General features: G+C 36.9%; 1 protein-coding gene across 2 annotated transcripts in view; it reads right to left on the bottom strand.

Annotated features, from left to right (window-relative positions):
- The window catches only part of DENND2D (DENN domain containing 2D), a 34,364-nt gene extending 33,750 nt beyond the window's left edge, over positions 1-614 (bottom strand). Inside the window, exon 1 of one of the 2 annotated variants that reach the window (XM_026697750.2) lies at positions 390-614. In XM_026697750.2, the coding sequence (XP_026553535.1) occupies positions 390-453 (64 nt within the window). In that variant the 5' untranslated portion in view covers positions 454-614. The remainder of the gene's footprint in view (positions 1-389) is intronic. The other variant, XM_087929254.1, reaches the window with a different exon arrangement.
- Positions 615-22,137: the final 21,523 nt, after the last annotated feature.

The following is a 22,137-nucleotide window of genomic DNA, read 5'->3' as shown; positions in this document are numbered from 1 at the left end:
GAAGTACACAAGGGACTTTCCTCCCGTGAATTTATCGGAAGCAAGCAAGCGGGCGGGCGAGCGGGCGGGCGGGGAGGGAGAGCGTCTGACCAAGCGGCGGGGGCAGAGAATAAGGGTAGACCCAGCACAAACTTGGCAGGGTCATTTCCGTCGCCCCCTCCTCCGCCCCCCCCCAAAAAAAACCCCTCCTGTAGGGACGGCGCAGCCCCGAGGCGCGAATTCACTACTAACATTATCGGCGGGCACGTTGCTCTTCCCGAAGAGTTCGAACTACAACCGAGCGGCAAGAAGACCGAAGGGAGGAATTAGAAGGAGACGAAGGTTAGGCGCCAGACTGACGGACAAGTGGGAGGAAGAGAGCTCGGCCGGCTCTGGCCCTTTAGGCTCACCTCTCCTAGCCGACCTCCGTGTCAGGCTATTTCGGAAGAAGCGGACGAACCTCTCTCCCGCCATGCCGACGGCGGCTCGCTCGCTGCCGCACCGAGCTGCCGCCACCGCCGCCTCGTCCCGCTTGATGCCGACTTAAAACTTTTACACCTGGAGAAGTGAAAGCGGTGGCGGCAGCGGAGTCAGCGGGCGGGAGGAGCTTTCGGGTGGCTGGGAAGAGGCGCGCTGCACTTCCCGAGCGAGGCGATGGGCGGAGAGCAGAAGGAACTACACCTGAAGGACGGCAGCCCGCCAAGAAAACACCAGGCCGCCACGTGCGCGCGCCTCACTTAAAATTGAGGCGCAAGCCTGCCCTGCGCGCATTGTTTGTGGGATCGGCAAGCTCTCCGTGTCGCCTCAGCAGACTCGCGTGAGGCTTGCTCGTACATTTGTACACCGCTGCAGGTCTTTGCCTTGTTTTATATTTATCTTCGGCCATGCTACTCGGGAGTTTTTCAAACAGAATGTGGCATATTTCAAAAAAAAAAAAAGCAGCGCAATTTCCTCGATATCTCACATGGCTCCTGTGAGCTGACATGACATTTGCCAGTTTTTATTCTTTAAAATCCATAAGGAAGAGTTGAGGGCCAAAGAATTGAGGCCTTTGAACTATGGTGCTGGAGAAGACTCCTGCGAGTCTCTTGAACTGCAAGGCAGTCAAACCGGTCAGTCCTAGAGGAGATCAACCCTGACTGCTCTTTAGAAAGCCAGATCCTGAAATTGAAACTCAAATACTTTGGCCACCTAATGAGAAGGAAGGACTCACTGGAGAAGAGCCTAATGCTGGGAATGGTTATGGGCAATAGAAGAATGGGATGACAGAGAATGAGGTAGCTGGATGGAGTCACTGAAGAAGTAGGTGTGAGCTTCAATGGACTGTGAGGAATGATAGAGGAGAGGAAGGCCTGGAGGAATGTTGTCCATGGGGTTGTGTTGGACATGACTTCGTGACTAACAACAACGTTCTTTAAAATGTCTTTTGTTAAAGGCACAAAATATACTTAATTTATCACATTCAAAGTTATGAAAAAACTTGAATTGCACCCAGCATCCTGGAGAAGTGCAATAGCCGTGTTAAGATCCATTATTTTTCTAAATCCAAGCTTTTCTTAAATAGTAATTCCACCCATACAGGGCAAAATCAAACGCTCATGGAGGATCACACACACAGAGACGTGATTCCCCCCATGTGAGAGCACCCCCGCAAACACTATAGGTACTCCTCAATTTACAACCACAATTGAGCCCAAAATTTATGTTGCTAAGTGAGAAATTTGTTAAGTGAGTTTTACCCCCATTTTATAACTTTTTTGTCACATTTGTTAAGTGAATCACTGCAGTTGTTAAATTTAAATTAGTTAAATGAATATGGCTTCCCCGTTGACTTTGCTTGTCAGAATGTTGCAAAAGTTGATCACGTGACTCCAGGACACTGCAACCATCATGAATGTGAATTGATTGTCAAGCATCCGAATGTAAATCACGTGACCATGGGGATGCTGCAACGGTGATAAGTCATTTTTTTTAGTGCCATTGTAACTTCAAAAAGTCACTAAGTGAACTGTTGTAAGTCAAGGATTATCTGTATATACAGCATATATAATATATTGGTCTGGCTGTGAAATATCTATGTGTTAAATCATAGTTTCAATGCAAGTTTATCCAATTGAAATTTATTTAATAAACTAGTATTAAACAAACTCTAAATTCATTGAGAAAATGTATGCTCACATTAACGTGGTCTCATTATTTGAGTAAGTAGCTTCCTTAATCGATTGTGGAAATACTATAGCCATGACATTCTGATTAGCAAGCTAATAAACTTGATTAGCAAAACATATGGGCTGGGTGACATTCTGTTGTGTGCACATCAGACAATCAAACTGAAAGAATACTCACTTGGATTTTAGGAATGAAGTATTAAATGGTGTGCCGCAATATTCAGTACTTGAAACATTTTTATTTAAGGGTGAAGAAGTGGGAAAATGCTGATAAAATTAGCTGGTTATGTAATCTGAGTGAAACAGCCAAATAAATCAAAAACTCATATTGGTCTTAATAGGGTAGAACAGTTTTTCCAATCTGTGGTCCACAAAAGCTTGAAGAAATGTTATGATTTAAATCTTGAATTAAATCTTGGGGGTCCCTGACTATGGTCCACAAAAGATATTTAAAGAGGGTTGGTCAGTGATGAAGTAAAGGTTGAGAACCATTGGACTAGAGGATAACTTACTAAAATCGAATAGACAATGCAAAAGTCTTCATTTAGAAAATAGAATTCCAATAAAGTGGGTTAAAAAGTGGGATATCTGGCTCTGAAAAAGTTCTTGGAAAAGTTGCTTTACTACATCTGAGTCAATAAAATGGTGTTACTACAAAAGAAAAAGAAAAAGCAGATGCGGCATCAAAAGAGGTAGTTTCCAAATCAAAGGAAGCACATTTTGTAATTCAGTACATTGTACTGTTTCTACAGAACCTATGCCTTCGCTTACTTCAACAGAGGTCAAGGGTCATGAAGTCATTTCCTTGTTTCTTACCAGTTAGACCTGTAAAAGACAAGCACTGTGTTGCTCTTTTACCACAGGCTTGCATAGATTATCTTTCAAGACAATTTTTAGTTTGTTTAGAATTCAATCATTCTGTGGTTTGTTTGGCCTGCCCAGGTGGAGAAGGATATTTATTGCTGGGGCAAAACAGTTTATCAGACCCATCTCAGGTATCTCCAAGGCTTTACACCTTAGGAAGAATTCTTGTAAAGGGGGATTAAATGATTTGGGAATATTAATTGTTAAAATGATTTACCTGGAGATATGTTATTATTCTGAAGATACCTGAAGGTAACTTATTCTTCCATAAAGTATCTGAACCTTATATTCACAGAAGGATAAAGTTTGCTCTTCATTGTCCCAGACTGCAAGATACAAAATAGTGCCTTTAAGTTATAGGAAGACAGATACTAAATAAATGTTAGAAAGAGGTTTCAACATCACATTTGTTAATTGGCATAAGGTAGATGGCCCTCTGTTAGGAAAATTTCAATGTGGATTCCTAAGGATGTGTAGCTGAGAATATTATGTAGCTAGCTGATAATTCATATTCAATGTTTAGTCCCCAATGAAATTCATCAAATTTGCAGGTGACACTAAGCTGGCAGGAATAACAACACTCTAGAAAACAAGCTCAAGATCCAAAAAGATCTTGACAGACTGAACACTGGGCCCAATCTAACGAAATGAAATTCAAAATAGATAAAAGCAAGGTTTTACACTTAGTCAAGAAAAGCAACTGAATACGTATAGATTATACGCTTATTGCCAGTAAATGTGAGAGAGATCTTGGACTCCTAGTGGATAATAATTTAAATATGTTCCAAGAGTGTGCAGCAGCAGCCAAAAAAGCCAATGCAATCCTGGGCTGCATTAATCAAGATCATGTGAAGTTCTAATACCACTTTACAAAGCCTTAGCAAGACCACACTTGGAATACTGCATCCAGTTCTGGTCACCACAATACCAAAAAAATGTAAAGACCCTGGAAAAATTGCAGAGAAAAGCAACAAAAATGATTATGGGGCAAGAGGCTAAAACATATGAAGAACAGTTGCAGGAATTGGGTATGTCTAGTCTAATGTAAAGAAGGACTAGGGGGGACATAATAGCACTGTTCCAGTATTTGAGGGGTTCCTATGAAGATGACGGGGTGAAACTATTTTTAAAAGTACCAAAAGACGAAACAATGGTTGGGAACTAACAAAGGAGAAAAACAGTGAGAGCAAGCAAACAACAGAATTGCTTGCCTTCCGAAATTGTGGGTGCTCCATCACCGAAGGCTTTCCAAAAGAGATTGGGCAGCCATTTGTCTGAAATGATATAGGGTCTTCTGCTCAAGCAGGGGGTTGGACTGGAAGACCTCTGAGATCCCTTCCAACTCTATTGGTCTGTGTTCTACTATAATCCCCTTTTAACAGAAGGTGCTTGCTGTTGTACAGATGTGCAATACTACATTCTATGCATGAGCAATTTAGTTGATGGAGTAGATAATTTGAATGGTTCATGCCCAGACAAAGCTTACATATTTTACTTGGCCATAGACCCACATTGTATATTTTAGGCAGAAATATTTTGAGGTGGGAAGAATTACATTGTAATTTTGAATGTAATTTTGAATGGTCACTAAATGAACTATAAGTTGAGGACTGCCTGAATAGCAATGGCTAAGGAGTGATAGGAAAATGAAAACCCTAGGAAGATAAGGGGGAAAGATAGCTGGATGTATGGTGGTATCTAAGGTAGATGAGGAAAGGATGGCACTGGAAAAACAGGCGGGGGGGAGTTATCAAACATTAATTCAAGCATAGTTTGAATATAGCATAATATCAAGCATAACTGGCCCATCTTCTCATGCCCAGATTTTCTTAGAATTCTCAGAACAGGAGCCAGCATCACAAATACCTGCTTAGTGTAGATTTCACTGAAAACACAAAACAGTACAGAGAAATATAGAGTGGTGCCAGGCTTAGGGAAAAAGAATTAGATTTTCAGAGTTGAATTAGTCCAAAATGCCAATTAACCTCCAAGGAAAAGTACTTATGAAATGAGACAGACAGTTTTGAGCACATCTAAAATGAAATCTAAGTGTTGACATAGTTTGCACAATTGACAGTCTGCGTAATTATTTGAATAATCATATTCAAGAATCTGTAATCCCAAATCCAAGCCAAAATAGTGCTTAAATTTTTCTGCACAATCACACACACACACACACACACGCGTGTGTGTGTGTGTGTGTGTGTGTGTGTGTGTGTGTGTGTGTGTGTATTAGTAGTGGGATTCAAAAAAATTTACCACCGGTTCTGTGGGCATGGTTTAGTGGGCGTGGCAGGGGAAGGATACTGTAAAATCTCCAGTCAGAGATGGTATTTGCCAAAATTTCTGCTACCAGTTCTCCAGAACTGGTCAGAACCTGCTGAATACCACCTCTTGTGTGTGTGTATATGTATCTAACATCAAACTAGATATCTAAAGTTTTATTTAAATATAACTGTTTCTCAAACAGAGTACTGATGGAACTGGGCTCTAATTAATATAAAAACAGAGTGAATTTATTTGATGTATTATATTTTTCACCACATGATGTCAGGGTAACCACAATGAAACTACATGTTGGCAAAATGAACAAAAGTGCACATGTATATTAAATATTACATAATATATGTGTATAAAGAATATACAGGAGTGTCTGCAAGGTATGGTCAAAAAAGTCAAGATACTCTCCATGCTGGAGCAATTGAATTGTTGCCTGGTTTATGTGTGTGTCACACATTATGCAGCACACATTAAAAATTGGTGGTGCTTTTATTGTATTGTTCCATCTTGCTTTTTATTGCACCGTCTCCATCTTTTTTTATATATATATGTACTGTTGCTGCTGACACCCCTGAATACATAAATGGAGTCCATGTGGCAATTATTCTAAACTTAAATATGCATCTGAAAATGTTTCATGCACGATGTGTATTTTTGTATAGTACAACATTTCTAAGTCTTTGTGGCATCTAGTGGTAACTCATATTTTTGCAGCCCAGTTCTAAAATCCCAATATATTGTATATGTTCATATCATAAATGCAAATTGCTGGAGGACAGAGCTGGGAAAATCTTATTTGCAAACAAAAGAAAATTGAAGGGTGTGAATAGACTCTGCTGTCTGATTGGATTAGGCTATTCTCTATTACAACTATTATATTCCTCTGGCTTTTTTGCTCAAGCTTATTAAGAAAGTAGCTGATTGTGTTTTGGATTAACTACAATTATTCATTAATTTAAAAACCTCAACAATTCTCAGTGTTTTCCTAAGACAGTTCCTGAACTTTCACATTGCAATCAATCATAATTGAATCATGTCTGGTGAATAAATCACAATAGTCGAAAGTAAAACCACAATATGGCTTAGTGTGCACTGTAAGCCATGATGTATGATTTAATATAATGTAGCAACTAAGCTACTATACTTTTTTCAATGAGCATTTAAAACAAACCATGGCTTAGTGAACTATATGAACCTCACGTACACAGTATCTGTGTATTAAGTATAACTGGAATTCTTGTGGCTGTTATAGGATTTCAGCAATGGGAGACAAAGCAGGACTACCCTATCTGGGCTGCACTAGATGGCATCAGATTGAACTTCCGCACCCTACTGCTACCCTCTACTAGTCATCCAGGTTTTTGTAGCCCAAAACTTGTAACCTAAGACAAACCTAAGACAAATTTCCAGTGAGTTTGTGAAATTCTGCTTCCCTTCCATTTGTGGAATCATTTTCAAACTAGGAAAACTGAGAGCCATCAGAAGACATTACTTCTGCTCCCAAGAGTCCCTAGTCAAATGGTAGTGATGAAAAGGTAGATAAGCCTCCAGCTTAGATTTGCCAGGAACTAATGATTTAACTTGCTGGGAGGGGGAGCTTCTTAGCCAATCAGCTTGAAATTTTCCTTTGAACCTCTTAATGAGTGCTGATAATCCCTAAGTATTTGTTGGCATTTGAAACTGAAAATTGCTCTGTGCCTCACGCCATGAAGTCCTTTCCAGAAAGCCAAGTTAAGTTTACTCTGGAGCATGTGAGATCAGATATCAGCTGGGGTGTCTGTATGTTATTGCTTTCTTCTTCCATTCTCTAGCTTTGCAGATCCAGGCTGATTTGTGTAGCTCACCTGGAGCCTCATAAGCCACATACCATGCAAGTTCTTTTCTGCACGAAGGAAAATGGATCAGAATGCAAAAACAACTCTTTGTTTTCCTACTGGTAGGGGAGAGACTGGTGGAACTGTACAGACTGTTACTCATTTATAATTTGATGTACAAGGACTCGAGGAACAATAATAACAATTGCAAAAAAATTGCCTTACGCTTTATAGGCGTAGTTGCTGAAAGTAACAGATACCAAAATAAAGTTGGCAACAAACATGCTTGTATCAATGTCAGGATTCAAGCATTCATAAATACAAGCAAAACTTGAATATAAATAAAAGCAGCTGGAAACAATAGTATTGTGTTTATATGCACATTTTCTGCATTGCATTGTTTTCCGTCCAGTAAAATTTTAAAATATTAGAAAATGTGTTTAGCTATTTGGTTTATTTGTTAGCCTTACATCACAGGGAGTCCATGTCAGATGTTAAAACAGTTTAATATATATATGCGAAGGAGGTTCCTCAGTGGGTTATAATGGGGATTAATTCTGTAGCATCTCAATGGAAAATATGAGTACCCCAGTAGTTCCTGCCCAGATGTTAGTTCTCATAGAACAGCTTCACAAGGGAAGAAAGCAGAGAAACCAGGGGAACTAACTCTGCTTTTCTACACATAAGCTAAACAAGTAAAAAAAAAAGTGGGGGTATTATGTGTGTGGGGGCAGTCTAGGTACTTTACTGTGCTCATCAGCACTGGACCATCAATAAATCAGAAAAAAATAATAACCTGAAAGTCTGACATCTAAACAAAAGACTGCCATGAGAATTTAGCCTTGTGTTTCTCCATTAGGTATATCAGTTGCCTGGAAACCCAGGGATTTCTTTGTAAAGTCCATCATGGCTGGCCAAGATGTCACAGTTAAAAGTAAATAGCAAGAAGATTTATTTTTCCCTCCTCTATATCAACAGATAATTTAATAAGTTTAGTATCCAAATCTTCAAGCTGGGCCTCCAATGATATACAGTAAATAATAATGCGAATCCCTTGCATTCTTGCAGTTGTCACCCAACAGGATCTCAAAGGACTTTATGGACTGTGAAGTGGAATTCATTCCTCACATGCTTGCAAACATTCTTTGGCAGAGTCCCACAGCATTTAAACTCTATAATAACTACTTTAGCTGATACTTTCACCTTTAGCAGGACTCTTAGTGAGTAGAACCTGAAAGGCAATATACCAGTCAATATACCAAGAGGTCTTAATATGCAATTGTCCTACAGTCCCTCTGGAAAAGAAATTCCCTGAGGAGCCGAATCAACTACTGTTAATAAAGAACATCAGCAAAGATTTTGCTTAGTTTGGATATAAGTAATCTAAAGAACCAAACTTCTTATACTCCATTCTTCTCTTAAGTTCTTTTTTTTAGGTAACAGACTTGAGGTGAAGTCCTGTCTTAAACATCATTGTCTAAAACCTGTGATAAAAATACAATGGGTGAATAACTGATAATAAGCCATACTGTATGTGCCTTTATTATCACTCCACCTTTGATATGTTCAGCTGAAACTAATGGAAACTCAAGATTTTTTTAAATATCTAAAACAGAAAATTCAAAGGATGTCTACCAACAGCAATAATTAATAGGGTGTTTTTCATTCAATAACGTTTGCATAGAACCTTCTATGGATTAAATGGTACATTAGTAAGGAATTGTCCTTTTAGAAGATAAAAGTTATTAAAGAATGCAATTAGGAGCAAAGAAACTTTGGCTCTTTCCTCATTTATATCAACACTAGCCTCATACAAAAGCATGCCTGTTATGTCACAGGGAGGCTTTAAAATTTCTGTTCCAAACATATGCAAGTCTGGACCTTACTCAGTGACAGGTTTTGTCCTACATTTCCTCAAAAGCAGTTTTTCCACACTCTGGTGCTTGTCCTATGTACGGTATGTATACATGAATAGAATACAATTCTTTATTGGCCAAGTGTGATTGGACACACAAGAAATTTGTCTTGGTGCAAATGCTCTCAGTATACATAAAAGAAAAGATACATTCATCAAGAGTCAAGAATCATAAGGTACAACACTTAATGATAGTCATAGGTGTCAATAAGCAATCAAATCATACTAGGAAACAGTCAATATAAATTACAGTCATACAGTCACAAGTGGGAAGGGATGGGTGATAAGGAGTGATAAGAAGATTAATAGTAATAGTATTGCAGACTTTGTAAATAGTTGGACAGTGATGAGGGAATTATTTGTTTAGCAGAGTAATGGCATCAGGGAAAAAACTGTTCTTGTGTCTAGTTGTTCTGGTGTGCAGTGCTCTACGGCATCATTTTGAGGGTAGGCATTGAAACAGTTTATGTCTGGGATGTGAGGGGTGTGTAAATATTTTCACAGCCCTCTTTTTAACTCGTGCATTATACAGGTCCTCGACTGAAAGCAGGTTAAGTAGTAATTGTTTTTTCTGCAGTCCTAATTATCCTCTGAAGTCTGTGTCTGTCCTGTTGGGTTCCAGAACCAAACCAGACAGTTATAGAGGTGCAGATGACAGACTCAATAATTCCTCTGTAGAACTGGATCAGCAGCTTCTTGGGCAGTTTGAGCTTTCTTTTTTTAATTATAAAATAAACTTTATTGAAGATTAAAAAGAAAAATATATACAATGTATAAGATACAATATTTCATTGCAAATGAAAATAATATACAAATACAAATATAAACCTAAAGCATATATATTCCTAAGCAGCTAAGACGATGTGATCATTTATTGGAAACAATTTTACTAATATTCCTTTTCTATTTTTGGTATATGTTCTTAATCTAACCACTTCATTTTTCAAATCTTTATCTTTTAATTTCCTGGTTTTTCTCCTTAATCCAGTTATACCATTTTTCCCAAGCTGTATTTTGAGTCTACCTTATCCCTAAGTTTTTGTGTAAGTACGTCCATTTCAGCGCAGTCAGGAACTTTCTGAATTATCAAATTATTTGTTGCCATTTGGTCATCCTTCCAGCATTGTGCCAACGCAATTCTTGCTGCCATGATTATATGGAGAATTAAGTATTTCGTTTCTTTTTCATAGTCTCCTTTTAACATTCCCAACAAAAATATTTCGGCCTTAAGTTCTAATTGTATATTTGTCATTTATTTTATCCAAATTCTATTTTTTTTCCAGTACATTTTGGCCAAAGCCACCAAGCATGAAAGAATGTACCCTTCATTTGCTTACATTTCCAACAAGCCGCATTTAAGTTTAGATACATATTCGCTAACCTTGAAGGTGCCAGATACTACCGGTAACACATTTTGTATTGGTTTTCTTTATAAACAACCAATTTTGTTATTTTATAATTTTGTTTCCAGATTTTTTCCCAATCTTCCAGATTAATGTTGTGCCCTACATTCCTTGCCCATGCAATCATTGGGCCTTTAACTATTTCTTCCACCATTTCAAATTCTAATAGATAATTGTACATTTTCAAAATTAATTTTTCATCCATTCCCTCTAATATTTTATCTAATTGGTTTGGTTTTACCTCAATTCCAAATTCTTCTGTATCTTTTTTATATCTTGTCTTAAGTTGTAAATATGGCCACCACTCTATTTTCATCCCTTGTTCTCTAAGTTCTTGGTTCATCATTAATACTCCTTGGGAATTTAGGACATCATAAGATCTAATTGTTCTTCCGGTTTCTAAGGCATTGGGGTAGATCAATGCCTCCATGAGGGATACCCACCCTGGAATCTTCATATAATGTTTATGTTTAATCTCTTTCCACACTTTCAATAATGAGCTTCAAATTACATGCCTATTAAAGTGTGTATATCTCTTATTTCCAGGGTTCCACATGAAGGCATGCCACCCTGCCTCTAGGTTGTGCCCTTCTAGAGTTAAGATTCTTTTATTTCTCAGATTGGCCCATTCTTTAATCCATGTTAAGACCATTGCTTTATAGTATATTTCCCAGGTGGGGAGTCCAAATCCACAGTTTGAGTTTTCTGAATTGGCGCAGAAAGAACATTCTTTGTTCTGCTTTTTGATGATGTTTTTGATGTTTGGTATCCATTTTAGGTCTTGTGATATGATAGAACCTAGAAATTTGAAGGTCTCTACTGTTGATACTGTGTTCTCTAGTATTGTTGTCTAGTATTATAAGAGGTGACAGGATGGAACAGTTTCTTCTAAAGTCTACCACCATTTCTATGATTTTGAGTGCGTTCAGTTCCAGATTGTTTCGGTTACACCATGAGGCAAGTTATACAACCTCCTGTCTGTATGCGGATTCATTATTGTCTCGAATGAGACCAATCACTGTTGTGTCATCTGCAAACTTCAGTATTTTAACAGATGGATCCTTTGAGATGCAGTCATTGGTATATAGGGAGAAGAGGAGAAAGCACACAGCCTTGGGAGGAACCTATGCTAATCGTATACGTATCAGATGTGATTCTGCCTAGCTTCACCTGCTGCTTCCTGTCTGTTAGAAAGCTTATGATCCACTTACAAGTGTGTTCAGGTACCGCTAGCTGGTTTAATTTAGTTAGAAGAATGTCTGGAATGATGGTATTGAATGCTGAACTGAAGTCTACAAAACGGACCCTTGCGTAGATATTTGGAGATTCAAAGTGTTGTAGGATGTAGTGCAGAGCCATTATTAACAGCATCATCTGTTGATCTATTTGCTCAGTATGCAAACTGCATGGGATCTAACAGCGGATCTGTGATGGTTTTAAGGTGGGCAGCACTAGCCTTTCAAAGATTTTCATAACTACTGATGTTAGAGCAACTGGTCTGTAGTCATTCAGTTCCTTGATGGAGTCTTTGGGACTGGGATGATAGTAGAGTATTTGAAGCAAGAAGGAACATAGCACTTCTCTAGTGATTTATTGAAGATACGGGTGAAGATGGGGGCCAATTGGTCAGCAGACTTTTAAGCAAGGAGTTATCTCGTCTGGCCCTGGTGCTTTTCCTGGTTTTTGTCTGTAAAATATATCTTGCACTTCTTTTTCTGTGATCACCAGAGGTTGTGAACCCAATGGGTTGGGGTCAGTTGTAGGAGGCTTGGCTATTGTTGGTGTGTTTGAGATGGGGGTTGTGGAGATAGGTAGCTGTAGTTTCCTTTCAATCCTGCAGTAAAACACATTCAGGTCATCTGCTAATTGTTGATTTCCTTCTGCCTAAGAAGGAGGTTTGCTGTTAGCCAGTGATGTTTTTAAGAATTTTCCACATGTTTGCTGGTTCGTTTGTTGAGAATAAACTTATTATATTTTTTTAAAATCAAAGAAGTCAGTTTGGTCATCCCAGTAAGCTTCACAAACCATTCATCCATTTTATCCATTCCATCTTTGTGCATGTAATATAATCTCACTGTGATTATCATATATAAAAACCAAAGTTCCTATTTTTTTCAACTCTTTGTCCAGAAATCCCAAGAAAAAGACTTCTGGTCTCAGTTATATATTGATCCTTGAAAATCCTTTGATTCCTTTAAATCCCTTGAATACATTTGAATCCAAAATTTTCTAGCTGTTTTATATGTCCACTAAGCATGATAAAATATCCCTTCTTGTTGATCACATTTTCAACATGAAGTGCCTTTATACATTTTAGACCATTTTTTCTGGTGACATATATCAATCATATATCTTTTTATACAAATTCTCTTTTAAGGTTATAACACATATAATCCTTTCAACCACATATTTTCCCATTTTCCCATCTGCATGTTTTCGACTTCTGTTCTGGGGAATGTGGGGTCCTTTCTTCCCCACTACATCTCTATTTTTAAGAGTTTCACACTTTGTTTCTTATATTACTTGATCCAAATGAGATTGCAGTTCAAGAAACAGATAAAATATTGCTTTGGAGCTCCTTTATTTTATATGTGATATGAGCTATTGCTTGTCAATCCAATATCATTCTCTTATTTCAGGACATTTTAAGAACATAAAAACATAATCCTAGCCCTTATCCTAATGGATCTAGTCAGCCTTTGGTTTCTTACAGAAACCAACCAGATGTTCTGGGATTTTCACAAGCTGGTGATGGAGACATATACCTCTTGCTGTTGCTCCACTGCAACTGGTATTTCAAGACATGTTGCCCTCAACTTGAAGGTAACATTTTTTTGCAAGGTAATAGTTTTTGATACTTTTCCTCCATGATTTATCCAACCCTTTTTAAAGCTGTGCTAGTTAGTGGCCATAAGCACAATATATGGTGGTGAATTCAGCAGGTTATATACAGCGTGAAGAATGTTCAGCTTGGTTGGGTTTTTGGATTTTTTGTTCTTGTTGTCCTAATTTTCCTTTGAGCTTTCTTGGATTATATTTTGCATAAATATTCAGAGAGAAGAAGAAAAATGTGCTTCTCCATTTTCCCTGTCCATTTTTTCCATTATATCCACTGTTTTATACAGTTTGATTATGTCCCCCTTAATCACCTTTTTCTGAGTGAAGGCATTCCAAATATTCTAACTTTTCCTCATCAGGATATGCAGTATTTGACATTCCTAATAATTTTGTTTGCTCTATTCTGAACTTTTTCCAGCTCTGTTTTATTCATTTTCAAATGCAGTGTGATTAGAACTACAAGAACTACAGTTTTATTAGAACTACGCAGTATTCCAAATCTAGGCACATTACTGCAAAGAAATATTCAAAATAAAGCTCTCTAAGTTATGATGATCTCTGTCTGAGGTTATCACAATTTACACAGCTTTATTTTTAACCCATTTCCTAATGGATCCCTAGCCTTTAATGTTTACAGCTTTGCAATCCAGTCAGCAACATATTTGAATGTTTTTGGAATACATTCAGAGATACATGATCCTAATTTAATTTTTCATTTGTCATTTAAATTCTTACATATTGCTATTATTTGGCATTTGCCGATATATTTGGCATCACAATTTGTTCTTGCAAAAACACATGTACACAGAGTAAATCCATGCTTACTGATTAAAAGTGGGACCCACTGTGTTCAAGTGTAATTAAAACTGCAGCTATAAATAATATATCATCAACTGGATCAAAGGAATTAATGTTTGCAACTCAAGTACTGTTTCTGCAATGCAACTGATGTAGTAGAATTTGATCTAGGCAAGTGTCCACATTTGGATATGTTAAGTTGAAGCAAAGGTGGATATGTATTTTGAAAATGAACATTTGGCTGAAGCAATACTCGTTTACTCCACTGGCTGCTAAAAGGGGACAATTTTCCATCATTCTCCTAACATCAACATGATGTGTGATTTGAAAACTACCAAATCAATCATTATATGCACATGTACACATCTACTCCAGATTTCCCACCAACACAAAAGTTGTCCAGAGCCTTCATCTTTCTCATTGTTTCTGCATATTTTGAAATGAATTAGAGCAAGGAAATATTCTTTCAATACCCCTTAAAGTTGTGGCTCACAAATGAGGAATTAAAACAAAAACTAGGGTTTCCTAGCACATGATGGATGAGATGATCTTTGAGTTTCTTCCCAATTCTGTGATTATGTGGTTGCTGCCTGTTTAATTACATTAAAAGCAAATGATATTTCTATGGAACTGGGAACACACTGTACTTCAAATCAGTGTCTTGTTGAATGTCCTCAGATTTAAGTCTCCTTTTTGTTCTTGGGATCATGAAACAGAGAACAGAAATAGGAGGATTTGCATTCACCACTTTAAAAACAGAAAGTGGTGTCTTCTGTTGGTCCATATATGTACTTCTGAGAGAGAGGACAGAACTTGTCCTGTTACACAAGTCACATGACCAATTCTTCAGAAATAACGTTTAGTTGCTTGGCAACATTTCTATGCGTCAGACACTTATTAGAGCTCTCAGCTGCTGCCTCACACCAGGGGAGCGAGGTAGCTTGTGTGAGGACAAACAGGCAATACTGGATATATGGCCTCTATCACATACTACATCTACGTATGGAAGGCCCAGACTGGGTTTTTTTCAAGTAGAACCAATAGGCAGATTGAAGTATATATGTTAGAAACATCCCAAAGGTATTTTTAATTCAACTCTTTCCCTAAAATCAAAATCAATTTACATGTAGATGTGTGTTTATTTATTTATGCCATAAAGAAGATTTCCCCTTCCAAATTCATATCCTAATTGTACACATGTGTACACATAATAATTTCTTGGTAAAGGAACAGGCATCAAAAAATTTCATAAAATGACGATCTTCACTTAAAAATACTCATGTTGCTGGGAAAATTTAGCAGGTCATGGATATTCAGCCTGAATTGTTTAACTTGGTAAATATTGGTGTGATGCGCAGTAGAAACAGGAATTTTGAAGAATCAAAGTCATCCAGAAAAGGAGGATGATTTTAAAAAAGATGTTCTGGAACTGCTACTGCTGACATTGACTTCTAAGAATTATATAATAGTTCAAAATTATATTTTATAAATTTATATAAAGTTTATAATAAAATGTAAAAAATAAAATAGAAATATTTTGTAATTTTATAAAAAATTTATATTTACAAATATAAATTTAAATAATTAAAATATATAATTATATTTTAAGAACATCAGAGTGGGAAATGCTTACACGGCATTACAGATTTATCTAAAATACACTAAGGTTTACAGATTAGCCTAAACCAAGAGTCTCCAAACTTGGCAACTTTAAGACTTGTGGACTTCAATTTTAGGAGTCCACAAGTCTTAAAGTTGTCAAGGCTGGAGACCCTGCTCCTAAACCATGATATATGCATGGTATTAGCTTAGCAAGTTCTGTAATTTATAAACAAGAGTTTGTAGTTTAGCACAATCTGTGAATTCAGTTACTGGTTGGATGCACTGTCAAATTTTTGTTTGGTTCTAATGAATGTTTTTATTTAAAGGGTTCAAAATGTATTCTTTTTCTCCCATCTTTCTTTTGGGAATCCAAGTTGGCTGATCTGGAGTCTCCTTTTATTTTATCTTCACAACAACCCTGTGAGATAGATTGGGATGAGAAATAGTCACTATCTCAAAGATTCCCCAAGACTTTATGAATAGGTGAAGATTTCCATGACAGTTTCCATTTCTGAAAAAGAGATTTCATTGCCTTAAACCTACTCTGACTGCTCAGATTGTCAATGAAAGAAATTGTTAATAAGAGACTACATAAAGTAAATTCCCAATCACTTAAAACAGACCAGAATATACTGTCTTACTGAAGTGACAATCCCATGAATGAGGCATACTTCATATTGCTAAGGGTCACTCACAGCTGCCGTCATTGTTCAAAAGTGAGGTACATATACAGTTGTATGGCATGCACATACTGAAAAGAGGTCTGGTTTATTGTCCAATGATTCATCATTTTCTAAATTAAGAATCTCCAACCTTGGCAACTTTAAGACTTGTGGACTTCAACTTCCAGAGTTCCTCAGCCAGTTTTGCCACAAGCCTTAAAGTTGCCAAGGTTAGAGACCCCTGCTCTAAATGAATGATTCTAGGCATGGAAATGCTGCCTTATCGGCCTAGAAATGTATAAAATGACATTCCTCATTCCTAACTATCAATAGCTAACAAGCTTTTATGAAAGAACAGTTACCCATATGATCTTCCACTGCAATATGTACTCATCAAGGATTGTTCATTCAGTCCATTCTTAGGCGTATTCTCAGTGTCTGGATTTACATATTGAGCTTAGCCATAGTTGACCAAGGATTTGGAGATTAAAATTGGGTTCACTCAGTATACTGCTGTAGATCAACATAATTAGGCTTAAAACAATATGCTAGGTCACAAAAAAGGCAAACCACATGTATTGGCTTATTGTGAGAACCAAGCCAATCTCTGTGGGCAAATAACATAACCCACAAGTGCTGCATATTGAGCACGGGCATGACAGAGATGCAGGGACACAATAACTGTGGAGAAGATTTTCTAAAATAAAAAAGTTTAAACTATACAAAATGCTTTGTTCCAATAAAAGTAAGATCCCACACTTTATCGTAGGTTTTAGATTTTGTAATTTATATATATATATAAGAGAAATGCCACTCATGCATCAACACAAAATCTCCAGAACCGTAAAGCCTACAAACTTGAAATTTAGCATGTATGTTCCCCTTAGTTTCTAAGAAAGGATTTTTCAAAATGACCATCAGAACATTAGTATTGCGTATATTATTATTTACACACTCTGATGCTAAGGAGTTCTACTCCCCCATCCCACCTGAAAAGAAATCTGTTCCACATGCAAAACACAAGCAGAGAGGGGAGTTTTAGTTTTAGTTTATTTTTATTTTATTTAGTTTTATTTTAAGCAGTTGAGCTAAGCCACACCCAGGCTCCTTGCTGTCTCCTTGCTCACACAGCAAATACTGTTTCAGTTTCCAAACTGACAGAATGCTAGCCAGATGAATACTGATGGATGCTGGTAGGCAGAGGCAGATTTTCTTTTTCGTAGTGAAGCATGGGTATTGAGTTAGTATTGTTATATGAGATGGAAGACTCATAATACTTCAAGTGTTGAATGAAGACCATAATTTGTGTATATTAATTTTGTACATTCAAATTACATTTGAGGAGTTGTACATTTTGAAACTTATTTTTTGTTTTTCAAAGAAAGCAAATTTTTAGCACCATAAATTTAATTAGATTTACCCCATCATAGAAGTGAAGTTTGAACATTTGATGTTTATTATCCATATCAACTGATGAGATTGGAGACTGGGGTGGGGTTTTTTTTGGAACTCTTCATTAAGTAAGATATTCTGATTCCAAAAAGAAAGAAAAAAGTTGCTGTGGCTGATTTTTGAGCCATCCACAGGGTTCATCTTCACATCTCTCTAACCATGAGAGAAAGATGCCCCATAATTGTTTTATTTATACAACAATTTTTATCACCATCCATCTCATGACAATGACTCTAATGGCCATAGAGGATTAAACTTTTTTTTAAAAAAGACATAACTTACAAATAAACACCCAAAACAATAATATAACGCCCATTTAAAGTCTAAAAACCATTCCATTTCCAATTAATGAACAAAAGAACCAGATAAAGCAATCAACAGGGCCCAAATGTCTGAGAGAACCTCCAGGTCTGTAATGCATTATGAAAGGCCAACAGGTTCAGGGCCAACTGGATCTCCAGGGGAACAGTACTCCACAAGGCATGACTGTGGCAGAGGAGGCATGACTCAAGTCCCAAAAGGTAACATTACCTAACAGAAGGGAAATGGAACATGCCAACCTACTAGTACTTAAAAAAAGTTATTTTTCTTTTCTCATGCTGACTCTACTTCAGATTCATATTTACCTTATCCATAAGGTAAAGTAGTGTTTCTCTCTTCTCCCAACAATGCATTGTAGTACTGGAGGATAAAGAGCTAACTCTCTACCTCCAGTTCGCTAGCTCAAAAAAGAGCAGACAAGGGTTAGAGGCATAAGGGATATTAGTGTTTCACCACATGGTCCGCCCAATCCAATCAGGCTGTTTTTCAGAATAACTTTTAAAGACAGGTTTGGAGCTCTTGTAGAAGAATACAAGATCCATATTTCACTCTCCATTTCTCCTGCTGGTCTGAAAAATAGGTGGTATTAAAAATAAAATAGGCAAGAGGCTAGTCCATCCACCACACTTGCCTGCTGAAACTACTCTTGCACTTTTCCAAAGGCTCTGAAATATGTCCTGGTGTCACTAAACATGTGTTCAAAAATAATTTAACCACTGAAGATGGGGAGGAGACTACGAACTACCCCCTGCCAATTAGCTGTGTTTATAGTTATCATACCTCTTGCTTTACTAGACTGTGTTCACCCACAAATCTACAGGACCTGAACTGCAGAGTCAGTTAAGGCTTCAACGCACCTGACGGATGATTTGTTCGATGAATGTTGCCCTATAAAGCAGAACAATGGCAGCTCAGGATCATATTTTGACAAATGACCATTTGTCTATTAAATATTTCCTTGACAGCAGGTGACAGTAGAGGAATTCAACAGTTTCCTTCACTTGTCCAGTTTCACATCTGCAAAGACAACATCAGTGATTGGCCTCGTTCCTGGCTCTGCAAAGAGGGCAACACACACCTACTTTTTGGACTGGAGGAAAGTACAATAGATAGAATATAAGGAAGCCTACAGAAATGTGAATCAAGTCTTTTCAAATTCAGTCAAGTTGAATACAAGTTGACTTCCACTTTGGGCTTCTTCGGTGATGGACCAAAATCACGATTGTCCGCGGTTTTGATCTGTGCTCGCCACTGGAGCGCCCCGAGCCACCCGGATTCAGGGCTGAAGCCACCCCATAGAGGTGGTGAAGAAGGGGGAGCCATCAGTGGGGTTGAGGAGAGCCGCATCTCTCCTCCTCGGCTGGCCATTACTCCTTTCCCAAAGGCGGTTGCAGCAGTGGTCAGAAATGGCCACCTCAAAGAAGAACCCGACCAGACAAGATTGTGCAGGAGGAACTTTAAAGGAGAAAGTTTGACTGACTGGGTTGAATGGAGAACATCTATTTAAGGTACCTGGAACCTGAATTTTAAAGACTAATACTATTCCTAAAAAAGATTTTAAGCTGCGAAAGAGAAAGGGAAAGGAAACAGAATTGGCTTTTTTTCCTCTAACATTGACAGTTAGAAGCAAAAAGATACATTGTAGCTGAAACTTTGTTACAAGAGAAGGAAGCCGCTGGAAAGAGAAAGTGAGAAAAGAAGCAAGAAACAGTTTTGGATTATTGGATGATTCCTGGAACTTTGGATGGAGGATCCTAATGAAATAAAATAAAATCAATTGGGGGTTGTTTTAAAATAGCATCACTCCTTGAAGAGTTAAAAATGAGACTTAAAGAACAAAAAGAAGAAGCACAAGACGGAAGAGGACCTTTTGGCTTCGTATTTCAAATTTTAGAAAAGGAGATCTTGAACTATGAAAAACAACAAGAAACACTGGCAGAACAAGAAGGGCGGGACAATGAAGAAGCCATCTTTAATGACCAAGCAATTTTAAGCATGGTAAAAAAAGGGAAAGGGGGGAAAGGGAGTTAAAAGCACTGAAGCAACAACAAGAGTAATTTGAAAAGTAATCATAATATCAGGAAGAAGCAGAAGGGAGGATCACAGAAGGGAGAATTATATAGAAAAGGGAATAAAAAGGGGAGGGAGAAGAAGAGAGGGAAGAGAGAAAGGAAAAGAAGCTACAAAGGACAGAAACAAGATATAGAGGTACAGCAAAAGCGTACAAGAATTAAAGGTATAAACCTATTTAAAAGACACAGAGACAATGGTTAAAATTTAACTTAAGGAGAGGATTCTGCAAGGGTGCATGGGATAGCATTGTTATATTAGAAATAGAAAACGGTTAGAAAATATGTTAAATGATTAAAGTGATAGAAAAAATTTCTATTGATGTGTAGTGGAATATTTGTTTGTAAAGAGAATAAGGCTCAATGATTTAAAAAGAACATTTAAAAAAAACTGAAAAGAAACATGGAAGATTTTTATCAGTTGACAAGATGAACTTGAATAAGAATATAACTTTATTGACTACTGTTAATAACTATTATTTGGTTTTTTATTTAAAGACAGTAATAGGTAAAATATGAAATATAGATGATTAAAGTGAAAGACAACTGATATTACTAGGTAATGTTTGTTAAAAGAAATAGAAATGTAGAAAATTGTTATTAATATTAATGGCAGAGCTGTACTTGAATAGAATAATTATTCCATTTACTATAGTTATACATATATACACAGATATATATACAGAACACTATACAGAAGCCTGATGATGGCAGATGAGATTCTGCTGAAACATTGCTACAACTTTAAAAGCACAACTATAATGATGTGGGAAAATACCTGAACAAAGCTGAATACCATAGATATATATACATATATACTTTTTTCTTTTAAGAATTTAGTGTGTATTTTTAAGGGAATGTACCAAGCAGAATTCGATTGAAAATAGGTATGTGTTATAAAATAAGGGTTAGAAAGTGAATGTTATAACTGTAAAGGTGTAACTTATATTTTTAAATAAGATTTCAAAAAAGATAGAAAGGTGTTACACTCCAGTCTAGTAATTAAAGGGGAACATTTGTTTTATGAGAAAAGATAATATGAAATTGTAACCAGGACAAACAAAAGTATAAAAACATTGATCAGAAAGATTTTAAAAATTAGAAAAAGATATGTAATTGAATTAAGAAAGGAATGAGATAATTTAAAATAAGGCTATAGGAAGTAAAGAAAGGGAAAAGCTATCGAAAAAATTGTGAAAATAGTTATAAGATATGGATTAGAATGTATAAGATAAATATGTATTGAGTTTATGTCTGTATGGAGAAGTGATAACCCAGGGCCATACTGTTGTCAAAAAAAGATATTTTATTTGTATTTGTATGTTTTGTGAAAACTTAAATAAAACTTTTATTTTAAAAAAGTTGAATACAAGTTGAAATACAAGTTGAATGAGGAGCTCTCCCACAGGCTGCTGTGAAGGAATGAAGAAATGACTGACTTTCCTATTTTCTTTGCTGATGGAAAACAATAAAATCTATAGCTATTCTTATAGTTATGTATACTCAGCTTAATTTTAATTTCTCTGCCTATATTTCCTATGTTATTTATTTACTACATTTTCCCCTCTTTTGGGGGGAAATGATTACTGTTTAAGTTGTTTCATCTCACAGAGGTTTGATTACAATGCATATAGTAGCTAGCTATACTTTTAAACATAACAAAGGCAACCAATGTCTAAAAGCCTTATTTAACTATCCCATTGGACTTGGTAATTTCTTTTCGAAAACTGTGAAGTTCCTTATATTTCAAGTTATCTCACAAAGTACATAATCTTGGCTACCTCTCATTTTCAGTATTTGTTATTTCTAAAAGAGTGGCAATATATGAACAAAGCTAGTAAATAAATAAAAGCTCATTCAAGACTAAAACATTCGCTGTGGCTACATACACCGTTTGTGCCCTGCTGGTTCTAAGGAAAGAAAATGGTGGTGGTGTGACTGAAGCTATGGCTGAAGAGAGAGGTATGTGTAA

Source organism: Pseudonaja textilis, chromosome 3 (genome assembly GCF_049901715.1).
Source record: "Pseudonaja textilis isolate UNSWEBS1 chromosome 3, rPseTex1.2, whole genome shotgun sequence".
In the NCBI taxonomy this organism is placed as follows: domain Eukaryota; kingdom Metazoa; phylum Chordata; class Lepidosauria; order Squamata; family Elapidae; genus Pseudonaja; species Pseudonaja textilis.
This window is presented reverse-complemented; position numbering and strand designations above follow the sequence as displayed.